General features: G+C 49.8%; 1 protein-coding gene across 1 annotated transcript in view; it reads right to left on the reverse strand.

Annotated features, from left to right (window-relative positions):
- The window catches only part of GDAP1L1 (ganglioside induced differentiation associated protein 1 like 1), a 34,641-nt gene extending 8,777 nt beyond the window's left edge, over window positions 1-25,864 (reverse strand). The window contains exons 1-5 of the mRNA XM_004430378.3: window positions 25,648-25,864; window positions 17,287-17,479; window positions 16,092-16,265; window positions 11,136-11,233; window positions 10,208-10,322 (exon numbers count right to left, since the gene is read on the reverse strand). Of these exons, the coding sequence (XP_004430435.1) occupies window positions 10,208-10,322; window positions 11,136-11,233; window positions 16,092-16,265; window positions 17,287-17,479; window positions 25,648-25,827 (760 nt within the window). The 5' untranslated portion in view covers window positions 25,828-25,864. The remainder of the gene's footprint in view (window positions 1-10,207; window positions 10,323-11,135; window positions 11,234-16,091; window positions 16,266-17,286; window positions 17,480-25,647) is intronic.
- Between the last annotated feature and the right edge of the window lie 251 nt (window positions 25,865-26,115).

The raw sequence follows: 26,115 nt of genomic DNA on the forward strand, positions 1-26,115 counted from the left end.
TGAAAACTGGATAAGAGGAACTCCTGCAACAACGGACAATCCTAACTGGGGTAGAAGAGGCAGAGACTCCCTTCTGGAGAGGAAAAACGCCGCCGTCACAAACCGCCAGCTTCACGGCCGCCGGGAGCAGCTCACAGGTACGCAGCCTCCCTGGAGGCGCGGGGCCCTGAGCCGGGGAGCGCCCCCGCTGTGGGCATTTTGTGGACCCAGCACAATCGACACCAGTGGCATAATATCTGACTTTGCCTGCTACTAAAGCATTGGGTAGCACCCCCAGAAAACCCGGTTCACAAAGAAACTAAAACTGGCTCTTAAAGGGCCAGCTCATAAACTCACCCGTTCCAGAAAGCATTCTAAAATCACCAGAAAGAAAGGTGCACAGTGCTTCGGTGACAAGAGACTCACCTAATAGGCCCTGAGTGCATCTCGGTGAGGGGTGAGACCTCTCCAGGGACTGGGACATTGGCGGCGGCCATTGTTGTGGCCTGGTGTGAGCGTGCTGACACAGACGCCATTGGAGTTCTCCCTGAGACCTGCTAGCCCAGGGTCTGCTCCACCCGCTAGAGCACCGATTTAATCCAGCTCAGCCAGGGCAGGCAGCCCACCCTAGAGACTGGCCCCACCCAACAACAAGCCCTCAGGCAACGTGTGGGCCTGCATAGATTGGTGACTGGATTCTCTGCAGCCTGGCAACTGAGCTGACTTGAGCGGGGCAAGGTGTGCACAAGGAGCGGGTGGAGAGTGTGGGGCGGTGGCAGAGTGTGTGGGGCTCCCGCCGTGGAGAGACTGGGTCCACTTGGGGAGGTCGGGGTGCTCACACGGGGCAGGACTGTGTTGACTGTGTGTGTGGACCTGTGGGCGGCAGGGCTTCTCAGCCACAGAAGACTTGTACTTCTCAAAGACCCACATAGGAGGTTTGCTCCACCTTCCAAAACCTGAAACAATTGGGTGCTCCTGTGCCTGAGGGCAGCCCCACCCAGCTGCAATCCTCAGAGAGCTGACAAGAGACCTAATAGTCTAGAGGCTTACAGCAATTGTAAGGCCCTGAGCCTAACAACCTGCCACGCTGGGGGCCTACTCACTTAAAAGAAATACTGCAACACAAATGTGGTATTAGAACTTGCAGCCAACTGTGCTGGGGCTCCCCACACCTGATAAAGAGACTGAAGGGCCCACAACAACTACAAGCAGCTGAGCATTACAACAGCTGGCCAGGAGCATAACTCAGCCTCCCTGGGCGCCTACAGGGAGGGCAAACAGGCCACAGCAGAAGGATACACGTAGCCCACATAGGGGTCACCCCTGGAACATTGAGAACTGAGGGAAGCACACTGGAAGCCTCCTAAGCCATCACTTACATAAGGTCACCTATCCAAGAGCAGGAGATGTAGCTGACCTACCTAATACGTAGACACAAGCACAGGGAAAGAGGCAAAATGAAGAGGCAAAAGAATACATTCCAAGTAAGGGAACAGGACAAAACCCCAGAAAAGGAACTTAGTGAAACAGAAATGAGCAACCTACCCGACAGAGAGTTCAAACTAAGAGTGTTAAGGATGCTCACTGATCTGGGGAGAAGAATAGATGGACTCAGTGAGAATGTCAACAAAGAAATGGAAGATATAAAAAAGAACCAATCAGAAATGAAGAACACAATACTGGAAATGAAAAACTCATTAGAGGGACTCAAAAGCAGAGTAGAGGATACAGAAGAACGGATCTGTGAGCTGGAAGAAAGGCTAGAAGAAATTACCCAAGGTGAACAGGTAAAAGAGAAAAGAATTAAAAAGAGTGAGGACAGTCTAAGGGACCTCTGGGACAACATCAAGCGCACTAACATCCGTGTTATAGGTGTCCCGGAAGGAGAAGAGCGAGACAAGGGGGCAGAGAATCTATTTCAAGAAATAATAGATGAAAACTTCCCTAACCTAAGGAAGGAAACAGACATCCAGGTACAGGAGGCACAGAGAGCCCCAAACAAGATAAACCCAAAGAGGCCCACACCAAGACACATCATAATCAAAATGTCCAGAATTAAAGATAAAGAGAGAATCCTAAAAGCCGCAAGAGAATGTCAAGTTACATACAAAGGAAACCCCATAAGGCTATCAGCTGACTTCTCAGCAGAAACCTTACAGGCTAGAAGAGAATGGCATGATATATTTAAAGTGCTAAAAGGAAAAAACTTACAGCCAAGAATACTCTACCCAGCAAGGTTATCATTCAAAATGGAAGGAGAGATCAAAATTTTCCCAGATAAGCAAAAATTAAAGGAGTTTGTCACCAAGAAACCAGTGTTACAAGAAATGTTAAAGGGTCTGATTTAAGGGGAAAAGAGAAGACCACAAATAGGAAAAATTATCTATTTCCACGATTAGAACGTAATGGATACAAATGCACAAAAAAGAGGTTGGATATGATATCAAAAACATAAAAGGAGGGAGGAGGGTAGTAAAAGAGCACAGCTTTCAGACAGAGCCCAATCTCAAGTGACCATCAATTTTGTATAGAAGAAGTAAGGAACAGAGAAGGACTACTAAAACACTGAGGAAAAAAAAAAAAAAAGTTAAAAAATGGCAGTAAGTACATACTTACCAATAGCTACTTTAAACGTCAATGGACTAAATGCTCCAATTAAAAGGCATAGGGTGGCTGACTGGATAAAAACAAGACCCATATATATGCTGCATACAAGAGACACACTTCAGACCTAAAGACACTCACAAACTGAAAGTGAAGGGATGGAAAAAGATACTCCACGCAAATGGCAATGAAAAGAAAGCTGGGGTAGCAGTACTCATATCAGACAAAATAGACTTTAAAACAAAAACTGTAAAACGAGACAAAGAAGGGCATTACATAATGATCAAGGGAACAATCCAACAAGAGGATATAACACTTGTAAATATCTACGCACCCAATGTAGGTGCACCTAAATATATAAAGCAATTATTAACAGACATAAAAACAGAAATAGACAGTAACACAATAATAGTAGGGGACTTTAACACTCCACTTACACCAACGGATAGATCATCCAAACAGAAGATCAATAAGGAAACATTGGCCTTAAACGACACACTAGAACAGATGGACCTAGTAGATATATACAGAGCATTCCATCCAAAAACCGAAGAATACACGTTCTTTTCAAATGCACATGGAACGTTCTCCAGGATTGATCACATATTAGGCCACAAAACAAGTCTCCATAAATTTAAGAAGATTGAAATAATACCAAGCATCTTTTTCTGACCACAAAGGTATGAAACTAGAAATCAACTATAGGAAGAAAATCAGAAAAGCCACAAATACATGGAGATTAAACAAAATGCTACTGAACAACGACTGGGTTAATGAAGAAATCAAAGAAGAAATCAAAAAATACCTGGAGACAAATGAAAATGAAAATACGACATGCCAGAATTTATGGGATACAGCAAAAGCGGTTCTAAGAGGGAAGTTTATAGCAATACAAGCCTATCTCAACAAACAAGAAAAATCTCAAATAAACAATCTAACAATGCACCTAAAGGAACTGGAAAAAGAAGAACAAACAAAGCCCAAAATCAGTAGAAGAAGGGAAATAATAAAAATCAGAGCAGAAATAAATGAAATAGAGACCAAAAAAACAATAGAAAAAATTAATAAAACCAAGAGCTGGTTCTTTGAAAAGATCAACAAAATAGACAAACCTTTAGCTAGACTCACCAAGAAAAAAGAGAGAAGGCGCAAATAAGTAAAATCAGAAATGAAAGAGGAGAGGTTACAACAGACACCTCAGAAATACAAAAGATTATAAGAGAATACTATGAAAAACTATATGCCAACCAATTCGACAATCTGGAAGAAATGGATAAATTCTTAGAATCATACAACCTTCCAAAACTGGATCAAGAAGAAGTAGAGAATTTGAATAGACCAATCACCAGTAAGGAGATCGAAACAGTAATCACAAACCTCCCCAAAAATAAAAGTCCAGGACCAGACGGCTTCCCTGGTGAATTCTACCAAACATTCAAAGAAGACTTAATACCTATCCTTCTCAAACTCTTCCAAAAATTGAGGAGGGGGAAGCTCCTAACTCATTCTACGAAGCTGACATTACCCTGATACCAAAACCAGACAAGGACAACCCAAGAAAAGAAAATTACAGGCCAATATCACTGATGAACATCGATGCGAAAATCCTCAACAAAATACTAGCAAATCGCATACAACAATACGTTAAAAAGATTATACACCATGATCAAGTGGGATTTATTCCAGGTATGCAGGGATGGTTTAACATTCGCAAATCAATCAACGTAATACACCACATTAATAAAATGAAGAACAAAAATCACATGATCATCTCAATAGATGCAGAGAAAGCATTTGACAAGATCCAGCATCCATTTATGATAAAAACTCTGAAAAAAATGGGTATAGAAGGAAAGTACCTCAACATAATAAAGACCATATATGAGAAACCCACAGCTAATATCATCCTCAATGGTGAAAAACTGAAAGCTATCCCTCTAAGAACAGGAACCAGACAAGGATGCCCACTGTCACCACTCCTATTTAACATAGTATTGGAAGTCCTAGCCAGAGCAATCAGGCAAGAGAAAGAAATAAAAGGGATCCAAATTGGAAAGGAAGAAGTGAAACTGTCACTATTTGCAGATGACATGATTTTATATATAGAAAACCCTAAAGAATCCACCAGAAAACTTTTAGAAGTAATAAACGAATATGGTAAAGTTGCAGGATACAAAATCAACATACAAAAATCAGTTGCATTTCTGTACACTAACAACGAAGTAGCAGAAAGAGAAATTAAGAATACCATCCCATTTACAATTGCAACAAAAAGAATAAAATACCTAGGAATAAACTTAACCAAAGAGGTGAAAGATCTGTACACCGAAAACTATAAAACATTTCTGAAAGAAATTGAAGAAGACACAAAGAAATGGAAAGATATTCCGTGCTCTTGGATTGGAAGAATTAACATAGTTAAGATGTCCATACTTCCTAAAGCCATCTATAGATTCAATGCAATCCCTATCAAAGTTCCAACAACATTTTTCACAGAAATAGAACAAAGAATCCTAAAATTTATATGGAACAACAAAAGACCCCGAATAGCTAAAGGAATCCTGAGAAAAAAGAACAAAGCTGGAGGTATCACACTCCCTGATTTCAAAATATACTACAAAGCTATAGTAACCAAAACAGCATGGTACTGGCACAAAAACAGACACAGAGATCAATGGAATAGAATCGAAAGCCCAGAAATAAACCCACACATCTATGGACAGCTAATCTTTGACAAAGGAGCCAAGAACATACAATGGGGAAAAGAAAGTCTCTTCAACAAATGGTGTTGGGAAAACTGGATAGCCATATGCAAAAATGAAAGTAGAGCCTTACCTTACACCATACACAAAAATTAACTCCAAATGGATTAAAGACTTGAATGTAAGACCTGAAACTGTGAAAGTTCTAGAAGAAAACATAGGCAGTACGCTCTTCGACATCAGTCTTAGCAACATCTTTTCAAACACCACATCTGACCGGGCAAGAGAAACAATAGAAAAAATAAACAAATGGGACTACATCAAACTAAAAGCTTCTGCACAGCAAAGGAAACCATCAACAAAACGAAAAGACAACCTAACAATTGGGAGAAGATATTTGCAAACCATACATCTGATAAGGGCTTAATCTCCAAAATATATAAAGAACTCATGCATCCCAACAAAAAAAACTACCAACCCAATTAAAAAATGGGCAAAAGACCTGAACAGACATTTCTCCAAAGAAGATATACAGATGGCCAACAGACACATGAAAAGATGTTCAAAATCACTAACTATCAGGGAAATGCAAATCAAAACTACAATGAGATATCACCTCACGCCCGTCAGAATGGCTATAATTAACAAGACAGGAAACAACATGTGTTGGAGAGGATGTGGAGAGAAGGGAACTCTCATACACTGCTGGTGGGAGTGCAAACTGGTGCAGCCACTATGGAAAACAGTATGGAGATTCCTCAAAAAATCAAGGATAGAACTACCATATGATCCAGCTATTCCACTGTTGGGTATTTATCCAAAGAACTTGAAAACACCAATTTGCAAAGGTACATGCACCCCTGTGTTCATTGCAGCCTTATTCACGATAGCCAAGACTTGGAAGCAACCTAAGTGCCCATCAAGGGACGAATGGATGAAAAAGCTGTGGTATATATACACAATGGAATACTACTCAGCCATAAGAAACGATGAAATCCAGCCATTTGTGACAACATGGATGGACATTGAGGGCATGATGCAAAGTGAAATAAGTCAGAGGGAGAAGGTCAAATACCGTATGATTTCCTTCATTAAGTAGTAGATAATAACAACAATAAACAAACACATAGGGACAGAGATTGGATTGGTGGTTACCAGAGGGGAAGGGGGGAGGGAGGAGGGTGAAAGGGATAATTGGGTACATGTGTGTGGTGATGGGTTGTAATTAGTATTTTGGTGGTGAACATGATGTAATCTATGCAGAAATAGAAGTACAATGATGTACACCTGAAATTTTTACAATGTTATAAACCAATGTTACTGCAAAAGGTTATATGTTAGTTATATGTCAATAAAACTGAAGAAAAAAAAAAAAAACAAAAAAAAAAAGAAAGGAAAGTGATCACTAAAGAACCTTTTGCTTTTCAAGTCATGGAATAAACCAGACCACAACTGGCATCCTTTAAAAATGTTAACTTTTTTTTGTTCCTAGAGAAAATAAAATAGGTTTCTAAAAAAAAAAAAAAAAAAAAAAAAAAAAAAAAAAAAAAAAAAAAAAACCGTCCAAGGATTTCTCGTTGGAGGGATTCTATATAGTATAAAATCTAAATTCTAAATATAGGGCCATGCTCTCACCTCTTTCTCTCTAGCTCTCTCCAACCTCACTCATGTCACTCTTCTCATTGTCACACACGGGAGCCAGTTTCTTGAGACTTCCATTACCCCCCACCTCCGTGGTATTCTCTCAGTCTGGGACATGCCTCTCCTGGTTCTTCATAGGTTCACTAGGCTGGCTCCTTCATATCCTTCAAGTCTCATTTTAAATGTCACCTCCTCAGAGAAGCTTTGTCAGATTTTCCCTGCTCATTTTACTCTCGATCTTAACACTTAATCCTTGTTTGCAATTCTGTTTTTACTTATAGGATTTATTAGATGAATGTCTTTCTCCTCCACAAGACTGTAAACTCCACGAGAGTGAGAACAATGTCTTGTTTTTACTGGCACATAGTAGCTGTTCAATAAATATGTGAATACATGAATGAAAAAGGATGGTAATAATAATTTTTAAAACTGCTATTTCTAGAGCATTTTACCTTGAGCCAGGCTCTGTGGAAAGTGCTCGACACTCACCATCTTCATGAACCCTCATGACCTCCTTAAGAGTCAGATTCTATTATTAGCCACATTTTGTAGATGAGCTCAGAGAGGTGACGTGAGTTCCACAAGGTCACAGAGCTAGGAGGTGGTCCATCAGGAATCTGCATCAAGGTCATCTGGCTCCATGCTAGGGGTGGGGTCTTAACTGTGACATTATAATACCTCCTAACCCCGGGCTCTGACCCACAAGGCGAGAAGTGGAGAGTGTGAGTGTTCCCCCCAGGCAGGTTTGGGGCACCCTTGTGGGTGAATGAGCTGCAGAGACCATGTGAGCCCAGCCAGTCAGCCACCTCCATGGGCCTCTGCTTGTTCCCCCAGCCCCGGAGGGACATGACGACTGCCCACACCTCTCCATCCCGAACAACCCCAGTCATCTTGCCGTGGGGCAGTGCAATGCCGCCTCCCCTGGGAAGACCTCAGGACCAAAACAGAGAGTGGGGTCAGGAGGCTCCCAGTCTAGGGATCACGAGGAATGGGTGCCCACAGCTATTCTCCAGGACCACCAACTCTGGCCTCCATCGGTCAGACCCTGTGTCTCCCTTGATCATAACAGCAGCTAATATTTGCAGACACTTCCATTCCACGTGCCAGCAGTGTGCTTAGCCCCTTACATGCATTTTCTCATCGGTCCTCACAACAGCCCTGAGGTGCAGGCACACATATTATCACCTTTTACAGAACAGAAGAAGTGCCAGAGCTAGTACCTAAGAACTCAGACTCTGGGAGCCAGGGTTTGAATCCAGCCGCTACCACTTCTCTCTGTGTGACCTTGGGAAGGTGACCGAACCTCTCTGTGCCTTAGTTTCCTCATCTGTTAAGTGGAGTTACTCATATTACCTACCTCCTAGAGTTGTTACGGGGATTAAATGAGTTGAAATATGTGAAACACTTAGAACAGTGCCTGGCACACAGTAAGTGTTGTTAAATATATGAATTGTTAGGGGTCAAATTGTGTCCCCCCAAATCCCTCCAAAGTACGTGGAAGCTCTAACCCCCAGTGTGTCAGAATGTGACTGCATTGGGAGAAAGGGCCTTTAAAAAGGAAAGTTAAAATGAGGCCATTAGGGTGGGCCCTAATCCAATCTGACTGGTGTTCTAAGAGGAGGAAATTTTGCCGCACAGACACCAGGGGTGCACACACAGAGGAAAGACCCTGTGAAGACGCAGCAGGAAGGCAGCCATCTGTAAGCCAAAGAGAGAGGCCTCAGGAGAAACCAAACCTGCCAACACCTCGATCTTAGACTTCCAGCCTCCAGAACCGTGAGAAAATACATCTCTGTTGTTTAAGCCATCCAATCTGCAGCCCTCTGGCAGCCCTAGCAAATTAATACGTAAATGTGTGAGACATGCCTGAGAATTAAGGTCACCTCATGAGAGAACAGCAGAGCTGGGACTCTGTCTGTCCCCAAAGGCCAGTCTTGGAACCACCGTGCCTTTTGGCCCTGGGCCATCTTCTGTAATGGCTCCCCTAATAAGCACCCTCTCTGACAGAAAGGAGAAAGTGCCTCCTTGAGGTATGTATTATTTCTACTCACTTAACCATACCACGCTTTTTTTCCAGAAAACATTTAAGGCAGCGGGCTTCAGTACACATGACACCGTCCCTGTTCAGGACTTGAGGTACCTGTGTGTGCCTTCTGCTGGAGGCCTCAGTTGTGAGAGCCTGGAAGAACACTGGACCCATCAAGGGGGAACTTGTTCTTGCCCTAACTTTGCTACTTATGAGCTGCGTGACCTTGAGCAAGTCACTTCATCTCTCTGAGCCTCCATTTCCTCATCTGGAGAATGTGTGTGCCTTTAGCTGTCAGATGTATTAAATTAGTATGTTCCAGGCAATGTGCTGAGTGCCTTTAATTTTTACAAGAGTCCAACAAGATGAGGTTAAGGTTTTAAGTTGTATTATTACCCTCCCATTTTACAGATGAGGGAACTGAGGCCTCAATAGAGAAAGCAACTTGTCAAGCAACTTGTTGCTGGAACTCTAACTCAGATCTGTCTGACTCTAAACCCATCTTTTAGAACATCGCGCTCCCACCTTCCCATATACAGAGAGGCAGGTGTGTGTTTGTGAAGCTGTGAGTGGAGCAGTGCGTGTTGCAGAGGCTCCATGCATTTGCATTGTTGAAGAGACAACACTAACAGACCACCTAAAACAGAGCAAGATGGGAAAGTTCGGAATGAAATCTGAAGAAGGGTGGTGGCAAAGGTGGTGCGTAAAAGGAAAAAGGAGCAGAGTGGCGTGGAGAGGGTGCCGCAGGCTGGAAGAGCTGCAGGAGCAAATGCGTGGAGGTGGGAATGAAGCCGGCATGCCCAGGGCCCAGAGAAGAGAGCTGCATGAGCACAGGCAGAGTCAAAGTCAGAGAGTCTAGGGGAGCGTGGATGTCTGACTGCAGAACAAAGGAGCCATGATACATCGTTGAGCAGGGGAAGGTGAGATGGTGTGGTGTAGTGGTGGTCATCACCACCACCACCACCATCAGCTTCACCAACTTTATTAAACACCTACTGTGTGCTAAGCACTGATCTAAGCACTCTACAGGTATTATTTCATGCAGTGTCTCAACATCTCTCTGAGGTAGATCTTATTATCCCCATTTTATAGATGGGAAGCTGAGGTCCAGGGAGGTGAAGTACTTGACCCATGGTCACTCAACTAATAAGTGGCTAAGCAAGGCCTGACTCCATAGCCCATGATCCTAACCTCCTGGGAGGTCCTCTGAGATCTTTGGGCTCCAGCACCCACCTACCCCAGGGCCGGCACCCACCCTGGTTCTCGAGCTTTCTCTTCTCCAGCTCGGCCTCGATCTGGTCCAGCACCATGGCCAGCTCCCCAAGGATCTTCTTCAGGTAGCTCACATCATCATGCTCCAGGATCTTGGCCTGGGGGCAGGACAGGCAGGAGGCAGAGAAGCTGAGTTGGCTTCAGTAGAGCTGGGATGACCAGGGATGGAAGGAGCTTGGCCCAAACCCCCTTTGTCAAGCCCAGCCTCCAAATATCCCCTCAAGCGTAAAGGTTCCCTCACCATTACAAAGCACCCTCGTCTGGTGCTCACTGTCCTGTGAGCTTGGCTGTCCTGGCCAGATCCCTTTCATCGGGCTGGCACACTCACACACCAGATGCTGTGAGGTTGGTTGATCGGGGCTCATAGCTGCCCCTTCTCCAGATAATTGCTCTTGGCCAATGAGGAGCTGCCTGGAAATGCTTGCAAGGTTATCCCTCACCCCTCAGCCGCCCGCCAGGCAATCTCTAGTCAATGACCGACTGATATGGGGTATATAAAGTGCTGGCCCCTTACCTCAAGGTGGATCACCTTTGTGGTACCACTTATGCTCCAGAGCTCCCTGTGGGATCAGGTGAACTGGGCCCCCTCCTCTTTCCCATCACTCCTGTCCTTACTGGGTTCTCCTCAGAGCACTCCCTCAACACCACACTTCCCCAAGAACCCCTGTCCAGTGCTCTGCTTTTAGGGTCACAACATAAGACAGGAGAAAACAGAGGCTCCAGGGGGACAGTGGCTTGCCCAAGGTCGAATAGCTAGTAAACCACAGAGGAGACAGGATTGGAAAAGCAAGCCAGTGGTGTTTCCATTTCACATCATCAGCTGATCCTCCACTTAGAACCAGCTTCTCCCAATTGTCCTCTTCCATGGAAGAGACAGTGGGGAACAGGGAGGGGAGGCCTGGGGCACTCACCATGAGCTTCTTCTGTTTGGAAAGGTAGGGCTCGGAGAGCTGGGGCTCCTCTTCGTGGTCCAATTTCATGAGGTCCGTGGTGGCATTGGCTAAATGTCCTGGGGAGAGAGTAGGAAAGGTCTCATTCTTCTGATACCCAGTGTCACCTCCATGCCTTCCCCCACAAACTTGGAGTAGGTCCCACCCAAACACTGGTCCAGGAAGTTACAATATCGAGAGCCAACATTTAGTAGGCACAACAGGCTGTGTGCACAACTGACAGATGAGACGCCATCCTGCCCTTGGCTCAGGCTAGTGGGGTGGACAGACACATAAAGACATCTCTATGACACAGCAGACCAATCTGTAATGAAGGGTGCAGAGAACGCTGTGGGACCCAGAGGGGTACCTGCCTGGGGCACAGGTATCAAGAAAGCTCACTGAGGAGGACAGTCTACTCTTGGGGATGAGTAGGATTTGGCAGAAATGGATACAAGTCTAAACTTGGACAAACTACATCAGCGAGTGTCTTCCCCAGCCCCACTCTGTAGTGAGGAAATGGGTTCAGAGAGGCTAAGTAATGTTCCACACTCGTAAATGACACGCAGCTTTCAAACCTGGCTCTCTCTGATTCTTGATCTAGTGCTCATTCACTGTACCCACAAGGAAAAGCTTGTTTAATGCAAGAAAAACTGTAGGAGACCTCTGGTGTCTTGAAACTTCCACTTTTGGTGAGGCAACTTCCCTGAAGATTTAAAGACTCGATGACCCATCTCTCCTGGGAAAACTGGTCTCGATTCCAAAAAGGCAAGGGGGACAGAGGTGGGTCAATAATGGAACTCATGGCAGCACCTTGAGAATTATTCTTAATGGGAGAGAGGAATTGTCCTATAATCTAACTTTGAAAATCTCTGACTTTGAAAGCCTAACTATAAGCTGTGGGTTTTACAAGAGGAGGTAGAAATATTAAGTGAGATAGGATCCTGGGATCTTTTCTCTCATTGGGGCGGGATTTCTCTGGAATTCTTGGCCAGTAAGTCTGGGACATGGTGGGTCAAGTGTGTGGTGGTGCCCCAATCCTGCCCTGCCCTCTCCCCAGGCCCCAACTCCACTTGGACATTCCTTAGGCTCCTTGAACACCTCCTGGCCTGACCGACCTCATCATCTTCCCTGCTCCACCTGCTCTGCCCCCGCATTCTCCCCAAACTGCAGCACCCTCCCCAACACTAGGCCAAGTCAGAGGCCTGGGGGTTGTCCTCAACTCCTCCTTCTCCCTCCTCCCCAAACAAGATAGTCCTAGGTCCTGTCAATTCTTCCTCCTTAATCTTTCTCATATTTAACTTCTCCCTTTCAACCCTCTGACTGTCCCTGTTAATCTCTTGCCCGGAGGATTTTGACTCACCCTCTGTCACCTGCATTCTCTCCCCTCCAAGTCCTTCTCTCTACTTCTGCCAGAGAGATCTTCCTCAAATGCACACTTGACCATCCCACCCCCTGCCTAAAACCCATCCCTGGCTCCTCACTGCCCTCAGATACCCAGCAGGATCCATCCTCTCCCCTCACTGACCTCATCTTTCATTGGGTTCCCCCAACTGTCCCTTTCCCCAGGTGGTAACATTACAGCCACTCCAAATGCTTGACATTCCCTGAATGTGCTAGACCGTTCCAAATTTCCAGGCCTTTGCTCCCACTCCTTCTTCCTCCTAGAATAGCCTTCTCCTGTATTCCTAAAAAATCTCCTTCCAGACCCAACTCAAGATCACCTCCTCTATGAAGCCCTTCCTGATCCTCTAGGAGGTCTGACCACTCAGTGCCTTTGTCCTCCAGTGTACACTCTACAGATTTCTGCCAGGGAATGCAAACACACTAATCAAGCTGCCACTGCACAACTCCATTCACATTGCAGTCTATGTGAAAAGAGCCCAGTGGACTTGTGCAGTGCACACCCTGTACCAGTGTACATGGAGATTTTGATGTTAATGTACTTATCTCTGGATATATACGTCTCGCATTAGGATTTGAGCTTCTGGAGAGCAGTGGCTATGTCAGATTCATCTCTGCTCCCTTAAAACCCAGTATGGTCACGCATCACTTGACAACGGGGATACGTTCTGAGAAATGCATCACTAGGCGATTTCGTCATTGTGCAAACGTCATAGAATGTACTTACACAAACTAGATGGTAGAACCTACTATACATCTAGGCTATATGGTACTAATCTTACAGGACCACCATTGTATATGTGGTCCGTCATTGACCGGAACGTCATTATGTGGTACGTGACTGTACAGGCCTGGCACAGAACAGGAGCTCAGTGAGTGCTGAATGAATGAATGAATGAAATGAGTGAGTGAGTGAGTGACTGCAGTTGTTCAGCTTCTGCCCTCTGAGTTTTCACTAGTCACCACCCCATTTCTTGGCCTGATATAAACCCTGGTAAACACATTCCCAGATCTTTCAGCTCAGGGCTATATTAAGTCTCATTGATGTTTTATGAGTGTGAAGGTCAAATACAGCATCTTCTCTCTTGCCAGTCACTGGGGCCGCTCATGTGGCTCTCTTTAGACTCCAGGAGGGCAGACTAGGCCAGGGAAAGACCTTGGCCTGATTGGGGGTCACTGCAGGATGCTGTCTGTGTCCTGTGTGGTCCCTACCTCCCCTCCCCAGCTGGACTGGAGCCCTGAGATCCTCTCTGCATCCTCAGAGGAGGGAGCAGGCTGGGCTGGCTCTGGACCCGACTGCCTTCTCTACACCTTCAAATGGCGCAGGACAGGATGGGGGAGCACCTCCAGCCCCCAGAAGCACTTAGGGACTGCCTCCACCTAGTCAGGGCCACCATCATTGCTCACCTAGATGAAGCCAGGACATCCTGACTGCCCGCCCCTTCTTCTCTCTGTTGAGTGATCTTTGCGAAACGCAGATCTGATTGTGTCGCTTCCCATCACTGTTTCTCCACTGCTCTTTGGAAAGAATTACAGCTCTCCCAGACCTGCTCCCCAGACTCACTTTTCCCCCTTGGGCTACACTTCAACCACACTGAACCTCTTTTGGTTCCCGGAACACAGCATGCCCTCTCCTACTCCTGAACCCGAAAGCATTCTCCCTCTCCTCCCTCTAACTCCTGGTCATCCTTGGATGCTGCTGCATTTCAGAAGCCTTGCACCACTCCAGGGGCTGGGACGGGCATCTTCTGTGGTCCCACAGCCTCCATGCATGCTCCTCTTATCATAACACTGGTACTAGGTTAAAAATTTTTATATACAAATATCGAGTCATTATGTTGTACACATAAAACTCATATAATGTTATATGTCAATTATATCTAAACAAAAAAATTTCAATCAATCTGGTTTTGAACAGGTTATACATACATGTTTAAAAATTCAAGCAATATTAAAGAATGTGGAGTGAAAAGTAAACCTCTCTCCTCTTAATCTGCAGCCCCTTGGTTCTGCTCCCGAAAAGCAAGCACTACTGGCAGCTTCTCATGCATCCTTCCAGAAATACTATTTGCATTTGCAAGCACCCACTTAACCCCCCTTAAAATATATTACTGATAGTATACGAGACGCTTTTTTTTGCCCTGCACCTTATTCTTACTTACTAATATATCTTAGCATTCCATATGCTTACTTCTTTTAATAGCTGCACAGTATTCCATTGTATGGGAATACTAGAATTTGTTTATCCAGTTCCCAGCTCATGGACAGCTGGGTTATTTCCAGCCTCTGCCTATTCCCACCTCTGCTGCCATGAATATCCTCGTACATACTTCTCGGTGCACACATCCACACGTAACTGCAGGGTAATCTCCGAGGTGCGGGCCTTTTTCTGTTTGATTCAGAGAGCCCAACTGCCCTCCTGAGAGGTGGCTCAGATTGACTTAGTCCTGCACTGTAATTACATGGTCGCTTGTCTTTCTGCTTCCACAGAACTGTGACCCTAGATGGTAGAAGCTGTGACTGTTCCCATCTGTCCCCAGCCCCCTGCCCAGGGCCTGGGTTGTAGGAGACCTCATAAATATTGTTGACTGAATGGGGACAGGACAACATAGACAAATCCTGAGTCTTGTTGAAGGACACTCTAACAGGGCGAGATGGAGCCCCACAGCCTGCCCCCTCCCACCTTCGAACCTCAGCCTCATTCCTTTGAGAGGGAGGAAGTAACCATTTTCTGAGCATCTATTATCTACTTAGTATCGTCACACTTCGTCTGTCTAAAGGACCCCATGATGTCTGCACACAGCCTGGACCAGAGTCTGTTAACAGTCGTTGATGGATAATCTGATTTAATCCAACCCCCATTTACTGGGTGCTAGAAACAAAAGGATGAACTAGGCTGTGGGCACGTCCAAGCTGGCAGTTAGGACAGTACATGAGTGATGCTTGAATCAGAAATCAGAGACCCCATGGGGGGCCTTGCCATCTCTGGGCAGCCTTCCTTGGTGATGCCATCCCTGATGTCACTCAGTGCCCTGGACTGCCAACCACCGCCCTGACCACCCTGGGCCCTGACCCCAGGTGTCTGGGGCTGGGACTGCTGTGGGGAGGTGCCCAGCTTCCCATGGACAAGACAAGCCTCTGTATGGGATGGCAGGACAAGAGTAGGGGGCAGGAGAGGCAATGAGAGAGAGACTGCCAGAGGGAGAGAGACATAGTCAGTTCGAGACAGGGTGAATGAAACGGAAGGCCAGAGAGAGCTGGAGAGAAAGCAAGCAGGAGGCAGAGAGAGAGAGAGAAGCACAAAGAGAGAGAGGAAGATAGAGCAAGAGGCACCCAGAGAGATTAAACAGAGGCAGAAGGGGATAGAGAGAGAGGCGGAGAGGGGAAGAGGGAGAGAAGGAGGGATGAGAGGAAGAGGGAGAACAAGAGACCCACGAGTGGGAGGAAGAGGAGGAGGAAGGGCTCCCTTTGAAAGGGAGGATGTGGGCGAAGAAGGGGGTTTGCGAGGGGCTCGCGCGCCGGCCCGGCACTCACTGCGGATCTCGGCGGTGGCGTACTTGGGGATCATGGAGTCGGTGGTGAGCTCGGGGTGCAGGATGCAGCCGTGCGTGTAGGCGTCCATGGGCAGTGCGTCCAGCAGCTCGCGGTACTGCAGCACCCGCGCGTGCTGTGGGCTGCCCACCTCAGGCATCAAGGCCACCACATGCTCTGTAGGGCAGGCCGGGGCTGGGCTGGGGTCGCGGGCTCAGCCTCGGCCACCCACTGCCTGATTCAGAGGCCAGCCTCTGGCACCCCACCCCAACCCCAGCATCCTGGAACCCCGAAATGTTGTGACCGAGAGGTCTTGACCCCTCCCTCCCTGGACTCTTGAGATAAAGTCCCCATCCGGCTGACCGGGGTTCCTAGTGGTCCTGCCCGCCCACCTCTCCTCACTGGAGCCCTGCCAGCTGTCCCCCGAGGGGCAGCTCCTCACCCCACAGGCCTGTTGCCAGGTGGGGGTCTGGGCCCGGTGTTGCCAGACTTCAAGAGAAGCTGGAAACCAACTAAACTCCTTGGTTTTTAAATGTTGACAACTAATTCATATTTCTGTTAAACAGCCCATGTCTGGGCCCTGATGCCCTCGCAGCCGCTGTTCGCAGCCTCTGCCATGGGCAGTGAGCTCCTGGACCTGAGCAAGGCTGCAGGGAGGGAGGGAGAGGACACGGGGCTGTGGGGTTCTGGGGCGTCTGGGCCCTGCTCATGTCTGCAATGGCCTAGGGTATCTGGGCCCATGTCTGCAGGGTTCCTGGGGAGTCTGTGGTCCCAACTATGCTTGCAGGGTTTCAGGGGGTGGGCCCTGCCATCTCTGGGAGATCTGGCCCCTGTCTGTGGGGATGTAGAGGGGGTCTGGGTCTGGCTCACGCCTGAGGGGCTCCCTAGGGTCTGTGGTTGTGGCTGTGGCTCCAGAGTTCCCGGGGAAGGAGGCTAGAGCCCCAGTGCTCCTAGGGGGTGGCTGGGCCATGCCCTGTCCCTGCAGTACTGGGGAGGAGGTCCGTGGGGTTCCGGGGGATCTGTGGCCATGCCCGTGGCTCCGTGGTTCCCGCGGCACCTGAGCCCTGCCTGGAGCCCCCTGGTTCCTTTTGAGGTAGACTGGGCCCCGCCCATGGCCCCAGTGGGTTTCCCCAGGCTTCCCGAGGTCCGGCCTGTCTGGGCCTGTGGGGCCCCAGGGGGCTGAGGGCGGCAGCTGTACCCCCGGTGAAGGTGCGCTCCACGTAGTCGATGATCTGGTCGTAGTCGCTGATGATGTTGTCGCGGTGGATGATGACGGGCACCTCCTCGCCCAGGTTGAGCCGCATGAACCACGGCTCCTTGTGCTCGCTCTGCGGCAGGCTCACGTCCCGCTCCTCGCACGCCAGGCCCTTCTCGGCGATCACCAGCCGCACCTGCAGGCGCCAGGGTCAGAGCGGGGAAGGCGGGCGGACACACGGGGACACTCTGCCCGGGTGGGGCGGGGCATGTGGGGAGGGAGGTCAGAGGTCACACACAGGAGGGGACACTGTTGCTTCCAGCCCATTCTCGGGCACCTGGGAGGGGGTGCATATCTCCCAGGGGCCTGGGGCCTGGTGGTGGGAGGAACACAGCCCTGCTCTGGGGACAAGGGGCAGTGCTGCCTGGTTGTTATAGGCTGGGTTTCACAGCGGGACATACCTCGGATAGGATTCCTGGCTCTGCGGGGTGAGTTTGGGCAGATTCTTTAAACTTTCTGAGCTTCAGTTTCCTTATTTGCAAAATGGAAGTATTAATAGTACCAACCCAGTGTCTGCCATCCATAGACGGCACTCAGTTCATGATTATCGTGATCATGATTGGACTCGCAGCCTGGCCTCCAGGGGTGGATCTGGCCAGGAAATTTGCAGAAATTCTTATCATCATCATAATCAATAGCTAAATTTCTCAAAGTATTTGAGAAACAAATTGAGGTGAAAAAATAATTTGCCCATATCAGTTGAGTTCTTTATTGTCTCCAAACACCTTCCCGTCTGGTTGTTGGATGCTCACAATAGCCTCCCAGAGGAGGGCAGAGCTGGGACTATCTCCTTGTTTTTCTTGATGAGAAAACTAAAGCCCAGAGAGGGCAAGTTACTTACCCAAAGTCACACAGCAATTTAGCAGCAGACCTAAAACCAGAAGCAATGATTTCTGACTCCCAGACCCATGCTCTCTGCCCTGGGCGCTCCTTCCAGGGAGTCCTGGGTCTGTCTCCTCCTTAATCTTTCCCTATGTCTCTAGGGGGGTCCCAGACAAACATTTGAGCTGGTAGAAGCTAATGGAGAGCCTTGAGGCTGGGGCACGCTCCTGACCCGGCCCAACACTTCTGAGCTGGAAGACAGTGAGAGATCACTTAGTCCCACTGTCCCTGCCTGTGGACTGAGACGCAGAAAGAAGGCTGTCCAAGGTCCCCAAGCGAAAGGATGGCAAACGACTCCACTCCTCCGCACTTACGGCCGCAGTTCAGGGGAAGGGAGGGCGTCCCCGAGAGAGGCAAGTCTGCTCTCCTTGAGCGTCAGTGTCCCCACACACCCGGGCGGCGGCTCCTGAGCCTGGGCACCCCGGGCCTCCCTCCTGGGTGCCAGCATGGTGTTAGAAGGGCAGCACGGGGTCATGGTCAGAGCCTGGGACTGGGTGCCGACTGTGTCAGCTCACATCCCAGCTCCAGTGCTCACTTGCTGGGTGACTTGGCTTTACAAGTAGCTTTACATCTGTGTGCCTCAGTTTCCTCACCTGTCCAATGGGAGTCCTGCTAGCAATTCCCTCGGAGGGCTGTGGTGAGGATTACGTACACCAGTCCCGGGGGAACGGTGCCTGGCACACGGTAGGGGTAATGTCTCTTAGCTGCTTGCATTAGACTAGGTTTTGTTGGCAGACGGATCTGGACTTGAAGCCTGGCTCTGCTGGTTATTTGCTGTGTGACTTGGGGCAAATCACTTGACTTCTCTGAGCCCTAGTTTCTGTGAAATGAGGAATGTAATCTACTCATTCAAGGCTAGCTCGAGGTTGAGATGGGATGACGTGGATCAAGTCCCAGCTCGGGAAGTTAACACATGGGTTCTAACACCACTGTTCTCACACACGCATGCACACACAAACACACACACACACACACACACACAGACTGCCCTGCTCTCCTGGTTGATGTCCTAGAGTACTTCACGCCCTCCCCTCACAGCTAACAGGAACACCCCATCTGTTTGGTGGGCTGTGCTGAGGGAGAGGTAATTAAGCTCTGAACCCCCAACACTCATTCTCAGATTCATTTGCTCCATCAGCCAAAAGCTAATGGAACTGTCCTGCGGGCAGGACTGGGAGGCAGGGACTCGGGTCCTCACCCTGGCTCTGCCACAGCAGTGCTGTGTGACCTTAGAACTGTCACCGGCCCTTCCTGAGCCTCTTTTTCTCACTCATAAAACGAGGGGCTGGACTCCGTGTTCGCGGAGCACCCCGCAGCCCTGCTGTGAGCTGACACACATTCCGACCACATGGGGGACAGGGCGGGCCCCGCAGGATGGGAACTGCGGGCTCTGTGTGAGAGAGGGGAGGAACTGTGGCCAAGAGCATGCCGGGGGTGGCACCTGTTGGGTCTGGTGTGTGAGTGTGTGAGTGTGTGTGTGCATGAGTGTGAGTGAGCAAATGCCTGTGTGTGTGCATATGTGTGCCCAAGTGTGGGTGTGTATGGAGGAGTGTACAAATACATGTGAGTTTTCAAGCAGTGTGTGAGTGCATGTGCATTAGTGTAGGTGTGAGTGTGAGTGTGTGCTCGTGTGCATATGTGTAGGTGTGAGTGGGCGTGAGCGAGAGCACGTGTAAGTGCATATTTGAGCATCCTCATGGGTGTGCCCATCCCCGGAGGAGCCCAGAGCAGTGGAGGCTGGAGCTTGGCTGCAGCTGAACCGCCCCATTCCCTTCCTGCCCGTCCCGGCATCCTCCGGCCTCAGAGACCAGGCTCCACCCGCTGACCAGCCTCTGGGCAGCTGGGGCCTCGGAGTGGATGGAAACAGACACCAAACCAGCCCTTTGCCCTTGGCAGGTGCGGACACTTGGCCTTCCATCCTGGCAGGGCACTTGCCCCCAGGAACCACTCCCGGGCCCGGCCCTGGGGCTCCAGTGAGGGTGCCAGGTGGGGCTGCTGCCTGGAGAGGGGACTCTCGTTAGAGGCATACCCGTCCTGCCTGGAGCTGCCTCGGGGTCATGCCGGCAGGCGGCCAAGGAGACGCTCTCCTTTAGCTGAGCTGCAGGCCCGAGCCATGTGCTATCCTGCGGGGGCGGGGGTGCGGGAGGAAGCCAGGCCAGGGGAAGGGCCTGCAGCCACCAAGACCATCTGCCATCTCGGCCTCCTGGAGCTGGACCAGGCTTAGGTGGTCGCCACTCAGGGCGACCAGACATCAGCCATCTCTGGACAAACTCTCTTCCCTGCGGGTGCCTGAAATTTGCCCACTGGTGCTGCATTGTCATAGGCACTGCCCCTCCTCACCCAGGCCCTTGTTTATGAGGTAACTGTGATGGGCTGGGTTGGCATCTCTGCCCAGCCATTTAGTTGCTGTGTGTCTTTGTAAAAGACACTTAGAGTCTCTGAGCCTCAGTTTATTTATCTCAAATACCTTATTATTTAATTAATAAACTTTATATCTTACAGCAGTTTCAGATTTACAGAATTAAAGACCATTTTTATGTAACAACATATGGCTTACAAATTCACCCTTTTCAACACTTATTTATCAAGTGTCTCCTCTGTGCCAGCCTTGTTCTATGTGTGGGAGACTCAGAAGTGAACGAAACAAAGACCCCTGCCCCCAGGCAGCTGACATTCTAGTGGGGGCAGACAGATGATGAGTTAAAATGACATGGTATGTCCAAAGATGATGAGTTCATCAGAAAAAAGAAAAAATAGAGCAGAGTAAGGGGGTCTGAGGATGCCAGAGGATCAGGGAGATGGGTGACAATTTTAAATATGGTGGTCCATTGGGGCAGGCCTCTCTGAGAAGGTGACATTAGAACAAAGGCTTGAGCGAAGTGAGGGAGTGGTCCACATAGGGATCTGGAGAAGTGAGTTCCCGGTAGAGGGGACAGCCAGTGCAAAGGCCCTGGGGCAGGAGCACGTCTGACATGTTTGAAAAGGCCATGTGTGAGGAGGCCAGTGTGGCTGGAGCAGGGTGGACGGAGAAGATGAGAGGAGAGGCGGTCAGAAGGGATCATGCACAGGGGCTTTTAATGGAGCCTCTAGCCCCAGGGGTCTGCGAATAAACTCAGGGAGTCCTTGAACTAGGATGAGAAAATTACATGTTTATGTTCAGTCATCTCAAACTGACATCTAGCATTTTCTTCAATTATGAGTGTAGGCGACAAAGCATGGTCGTGTCAGCAGTGCCTGTAATGTTGTCACCACTAGAAATCAGATATTGTCATCACTCCACAGTTGTTGTGGTTACACACATCACGACTCAGCATCACAGCAGCTATCCGTCCTGCCCCAGGATCGGTTATGTAATGGGTTAATACAGAAACATATATTATTATATAACGAGTTTGTTTTAAAAATATGTCAATAGTGGTACTTCACTATGATTCGTTTCCCTTCTAATCTAATAACCCTATGTATTTCATTTTATTCAGTTAAAAGCATTATTCTGAGAAAGATCCAAAGGCTTCCCCGCGCTGATGAGGGGTCCACGACCCAAGCAGGGTTAGGACCTTGTGGCAGGGCCCGAGGCCGTTATGAGGACTCTGGCTTTTTCCTGGAGGGAACTGGGGAGCCAGGGCAGGCTTCTGAGCAGAAGAATGATGAGATCTGCAGTTCTCACCTGTGGGCCTCCTGGAGGTGGTGGGGGGTCAAATGCAGTGTGGACAGGGCTGAGGGGTCAGTGCCCAAGGGCTTGAGAGGCAAGGCCAGGGTGGGAGGTAGAGGTCATCCACTTCCCTCCTGCCTCATCTGGGAGGGGACCTCGGGGAGACCTTTTCGGTCTCGGGCGTCAGGACTGTCCCCTGACAGGACCTGGACCTGGGCCTCTTACTCTTGGGGGTGGAAGGCTGGGCCAGGGGCTCCCCACAGGTATATCCAAGACAAGGGCAGACCCTGACAGGATGGGGTGAGGGAATCTTGAGCCAGGCTTGCTGCAGGGGGCCAGGGGCGGGCCTCAGAGACACCCTGGTGGAAATAACAGTAATAACAGCTGACTCTTATATAGCACTTCCTGTGTGCCAGGCATCGTGCTAAGACCTTTACATGTATTGACTCATTTCATCTTTACTGAAACCTAATGAGGTAGGTGCTGGAATCACATTCATTTTAGAAAAGAGGAAACAGGCACAGAGACAGTAAGCAACTTGCCCAAAGTCACACAGCTAGTAAGTAGCAATCTTGGTTTTTAAAAAACTGGCTGGCGTGAGGACAGAAGGATGCTCAAAGGGCTGGGGGCTCACAGAGGTAGGGCAGTTCTTCCTGCCCAGGGATGGAGGGAGGCAGGTTGTATCAAACATCTAGTCCATTTTCCTGTTGAGGAAACTGAGGACTCAGGACTTACCTGAGGGAGTGTCAGCACTAGAATGCTGGCATCTTGACTCCCCGCACTTTTAGCCCCTCCCAACTTCATCCCCTCAAAGAAGAAGGCTGGGGGCAGGAACAGCCTCAGAAGCACGCGAACATCTACACCATGCATTCAGAGCCTCCTCTGATCCCCGTGGCCCCGAACAACCACCTATGATGGTGCCTGAAATTTACTCAGCGTGCAGTTTTTAAAGACCTTGTGCTAAGCGTGTGGCCGTGCATGATATCACTCACTCCTAACAGCCCGCTGAGGCAGGTACTGCTCTTACTCCTACACAGACGAGGAAGCTGAGACGCAGAGAGGTGGAGACACTTGCACAAGTCAAGGGCTGGGAAGGGGCAGAGCTGGGGTTTGACCCCGTGTCTGGGAAATGTAAATGCAGTTCCTGGGCACCTCCTGTGTGCCAGGCACAGCTCCACGTGGTTTATATGGATACACTCACTGAGTCCTCACAACCACCCTCTCCGGGAGCTGCTATTATTGTTCTCAATTTACAGATGTGGTAACTGAGGCATGGAGGTTAACAGCCTGCCCAGGACTACCCAGCTGGTCAGTGGTGGACCTGAGATTGAACCCTCAGCACTCTGGCCCCAGAGTCTGGGCTCTGAACCCCTCACTGTCCTGCTGCCCTTTGGCTCTGCAATGGTCCCCAGATGCTCCATGGAGCCACCACCACTCCCAGGGATGCTATTTTCTTCTCTTAATAGTTCATATGGCATTAAGGACAGGCTTCTCAGATGTTCCACAAAGGAGAACTGATCCCTGCATGCAGGCAAGGCCCTTCAGGACCTAAGAGAAGGAAGGAAACTCACCTGCTAAGCTCCTACTGTGTGCCAGACACTTAGCATATGTCCATGGCCTTTCAATCCCCCAGGAATTCTGCAGAGTAGGATGCAAAACGCCCTTTTTCCAGATGAGGATATTGAGGCACAGAGAGGTGAAGTGACTTGTCCAAGGTCACACAGCCAGTAAGCACTCAAAATGAGACTGGAACCCAGGACCATCTGAGGGCAAAGCCCGTGCCCTTTCCACCAGGCTACACTGCCTCTAGAACTCACCTTGGGCCCCTGGGCAGGGAGAAGGCCCTGACAGGGGAGGCAGGAGGATGCTCAGGCTGGCTTGGTCAGAGGCTTGGTCACATGGGTTCCCAGTGGGTAGTCCCATCCCTGACTGAGGGGACACCTTAGGCCTGAGTGCGGGCTGAATAAGCAATGTTCCATGGGGGGAAGAGCAGGAGGCCCCCTCAGGGGATGGTGATGGGAGGTGCCATCCTCCTGCCCCCTGTCCAGACCCAGCCACTGGGGCCTGGCTCCTGAGGTTCTGAGTGGGAGGAGATTCTGGAATCTAATCTTATTCATCTCCAAACCCCCAGCAACTTGCACAGAGCCTGGCAAACAGTAGGCGCTCAGCATGCATGTGTAGAATTTATGGATGAATCCCAGTGTGACCTTTATTAACCCGACTCCTCCTTTACCTACCACTGTAGTGACATCATAACACCTATTATTATCAGAGCCTGGACCCCGTGCCAGGCACTGCCATCAACACATTTTGTGCTTCATCTCATTTCACTCTCATGGGGGCCCTGTGAGGAAGATGCTGCCATCAGCTCCATTTTACAGATTATAACACTGAGGCTTTGGAGAGGCAAAGTGACCTGTTCAAAGCTCCACACTGAGTTACTGGGGAAGATGGCTCCCCCACTGGGGACTGTCTGGCCTCAGAGTCTACACTCTAAACTGGGGCTACTCAAACAGGGACCGGTGGACGAGCCTCATCAGCATCACCTGGCAGCTTGTTGGAAATGTACATCTTGGCTCCACTCCAGACCTGCTGAAGCAGAATAGCTGGGGCAGAAACCAGCAGTCTGTGTTTAACCAGGATCATGCAGTGATGCTAATGTACGCTGAAGTTTGAGTAGTGCCAGCCTAGAACACTAAGTTATACCACCTCTTCAACAACCCTCTCAGCAACCCTGAGAAGGGGTTGGAATTGGAAGTAGCTATTATTATTATCATTATCATTATTATTATTATTATCATCCCATTTTCCAGATGATGAAACTGAGCCTAGACCAAGACTCAAACCCAAGTCTTTTGTTTTCAAGGCCCGTTGTCTTTCTCTTTATGGATCTGTTTCTCCGTCTGGAAAATGAGTGAATGGAACAAAGGCCCCACTGCTGGGCCCTGGCCATGGTGCTGAATCCGTGCCCCACAGACGGGACAGCCGCCCAGGGTGCGAGAAGCCCCCTGTCTCACAGGCGCAGAGCCTGGCCCTCACCCCCAGGAAGCGGGAACCACGATAACTCAGCACCAGACCGGATTCCCAACTGCTCTCCAGCTCCTCTAGGTCTGAGAAGGGGCCGAGGGGCCATCTGTGCCTTTAAAGGCAAAACATAGATCTTACAGGGCCTAGCCAAGCTGGTCGGAGGAGACGGGTTAACTCCCTCCTTCTCAGCTCAAGATAAGGGGAGATGAGAGGAGGGCTAGGGAGAGACCCTCCCAGCCCCAGCCAGAGGAAGGCCCCCAGCCGGGCAGAGGGGCAGAGGAGCTGTGACCTGGAGCGCCTGTCTATCGCGACAGCAGCGCGAGGGAGGGCCTGCGATGGGACCACCGGGGGCGGGGCGGGGGGGCTGGAGGCTGGACCCCGGGAAGCGCTCCTCCTCCCTCCCCGCAGCAGCCGCCCCCTCCAACTGGCCGCCTTCCCAGCAGTGCCCATTCCTTTCCCCTTGCCTTTGTCTCTCTTCTCAGCCCTCCAACAGACCGGGTCTTTCTGGGAGGGAAAGAGGCAGAATGGATGTTCCTAGAATTGGGGACAGTGCTGGGGCCCAAGACAGGGCCAGTCACCTCCCGGGAGACAGCCCAGCGTCCCCTGTCCTCTGAGCCCCAGAAACCCCAGATTCTACCCTTGAGTCTTCACCAGGTCTCAGACCCCCAAGCCGTCCTGGATCCCCTCCCCCAGCCTCCTAGGCACCAGGCGCCTCTGGTTCCCCTGCTCCCTCCGGGCTCTACCTTCTGCGAGCTGAAGGACTGGGTCCAGTGGTACAGAACCAGGCTCTCCTTGGGCCAATGGGCGGGGCTGGCCGCCTCGGGCGCGTCAGGGGCCTCCACCGGCTTGGCCGCATCACTCTCCAGCGCCGAGATGGGCCACCAGCTGCAGTTGGTGGGGGTCAGGTTGTGGGGGGTCGCCATGACAGCCCTGAATCAGAGGGAGGAGAGAAGGAGGCTCCGGCGGCGGCGGCTCTCGCTCGCCCAGCATCACATGGCCTCGCGAGCCTGCCCCTCTCCTTCGCTCCCGCCCTCCCCTCTCCGTGAATGTCATCACTCACCGGGCAAGGGGGGGAGGGGCGAGGGGATCCCGGGAGCTCCTTCTCTCCTCCTCCCCGTGGCCCGCCCCTGGCCCGTGCCAGAAAAGCCACCAGTCCTCTCCGTCAGGCTCCGGGGAATGGTGGGGGGAGCTATGGGGAAGTGGGCCATGCG

The sequence above is a fragment of the Ceratotherium simum genome, chromosome 21 (assembly GCF_057802395.1).
Source record: "Ceratotherium simum simum isolate JZ-2026a chromosome 21, ASM5780239v1, whole genome shotgun sequence".
Taxonomy (NCBI): Eukaryota; Metazoa; Chordata; class Mammalia; order Perissodactyla; family Rhinocerotidae; genus Ceratotherium; species Ceratotherium simum.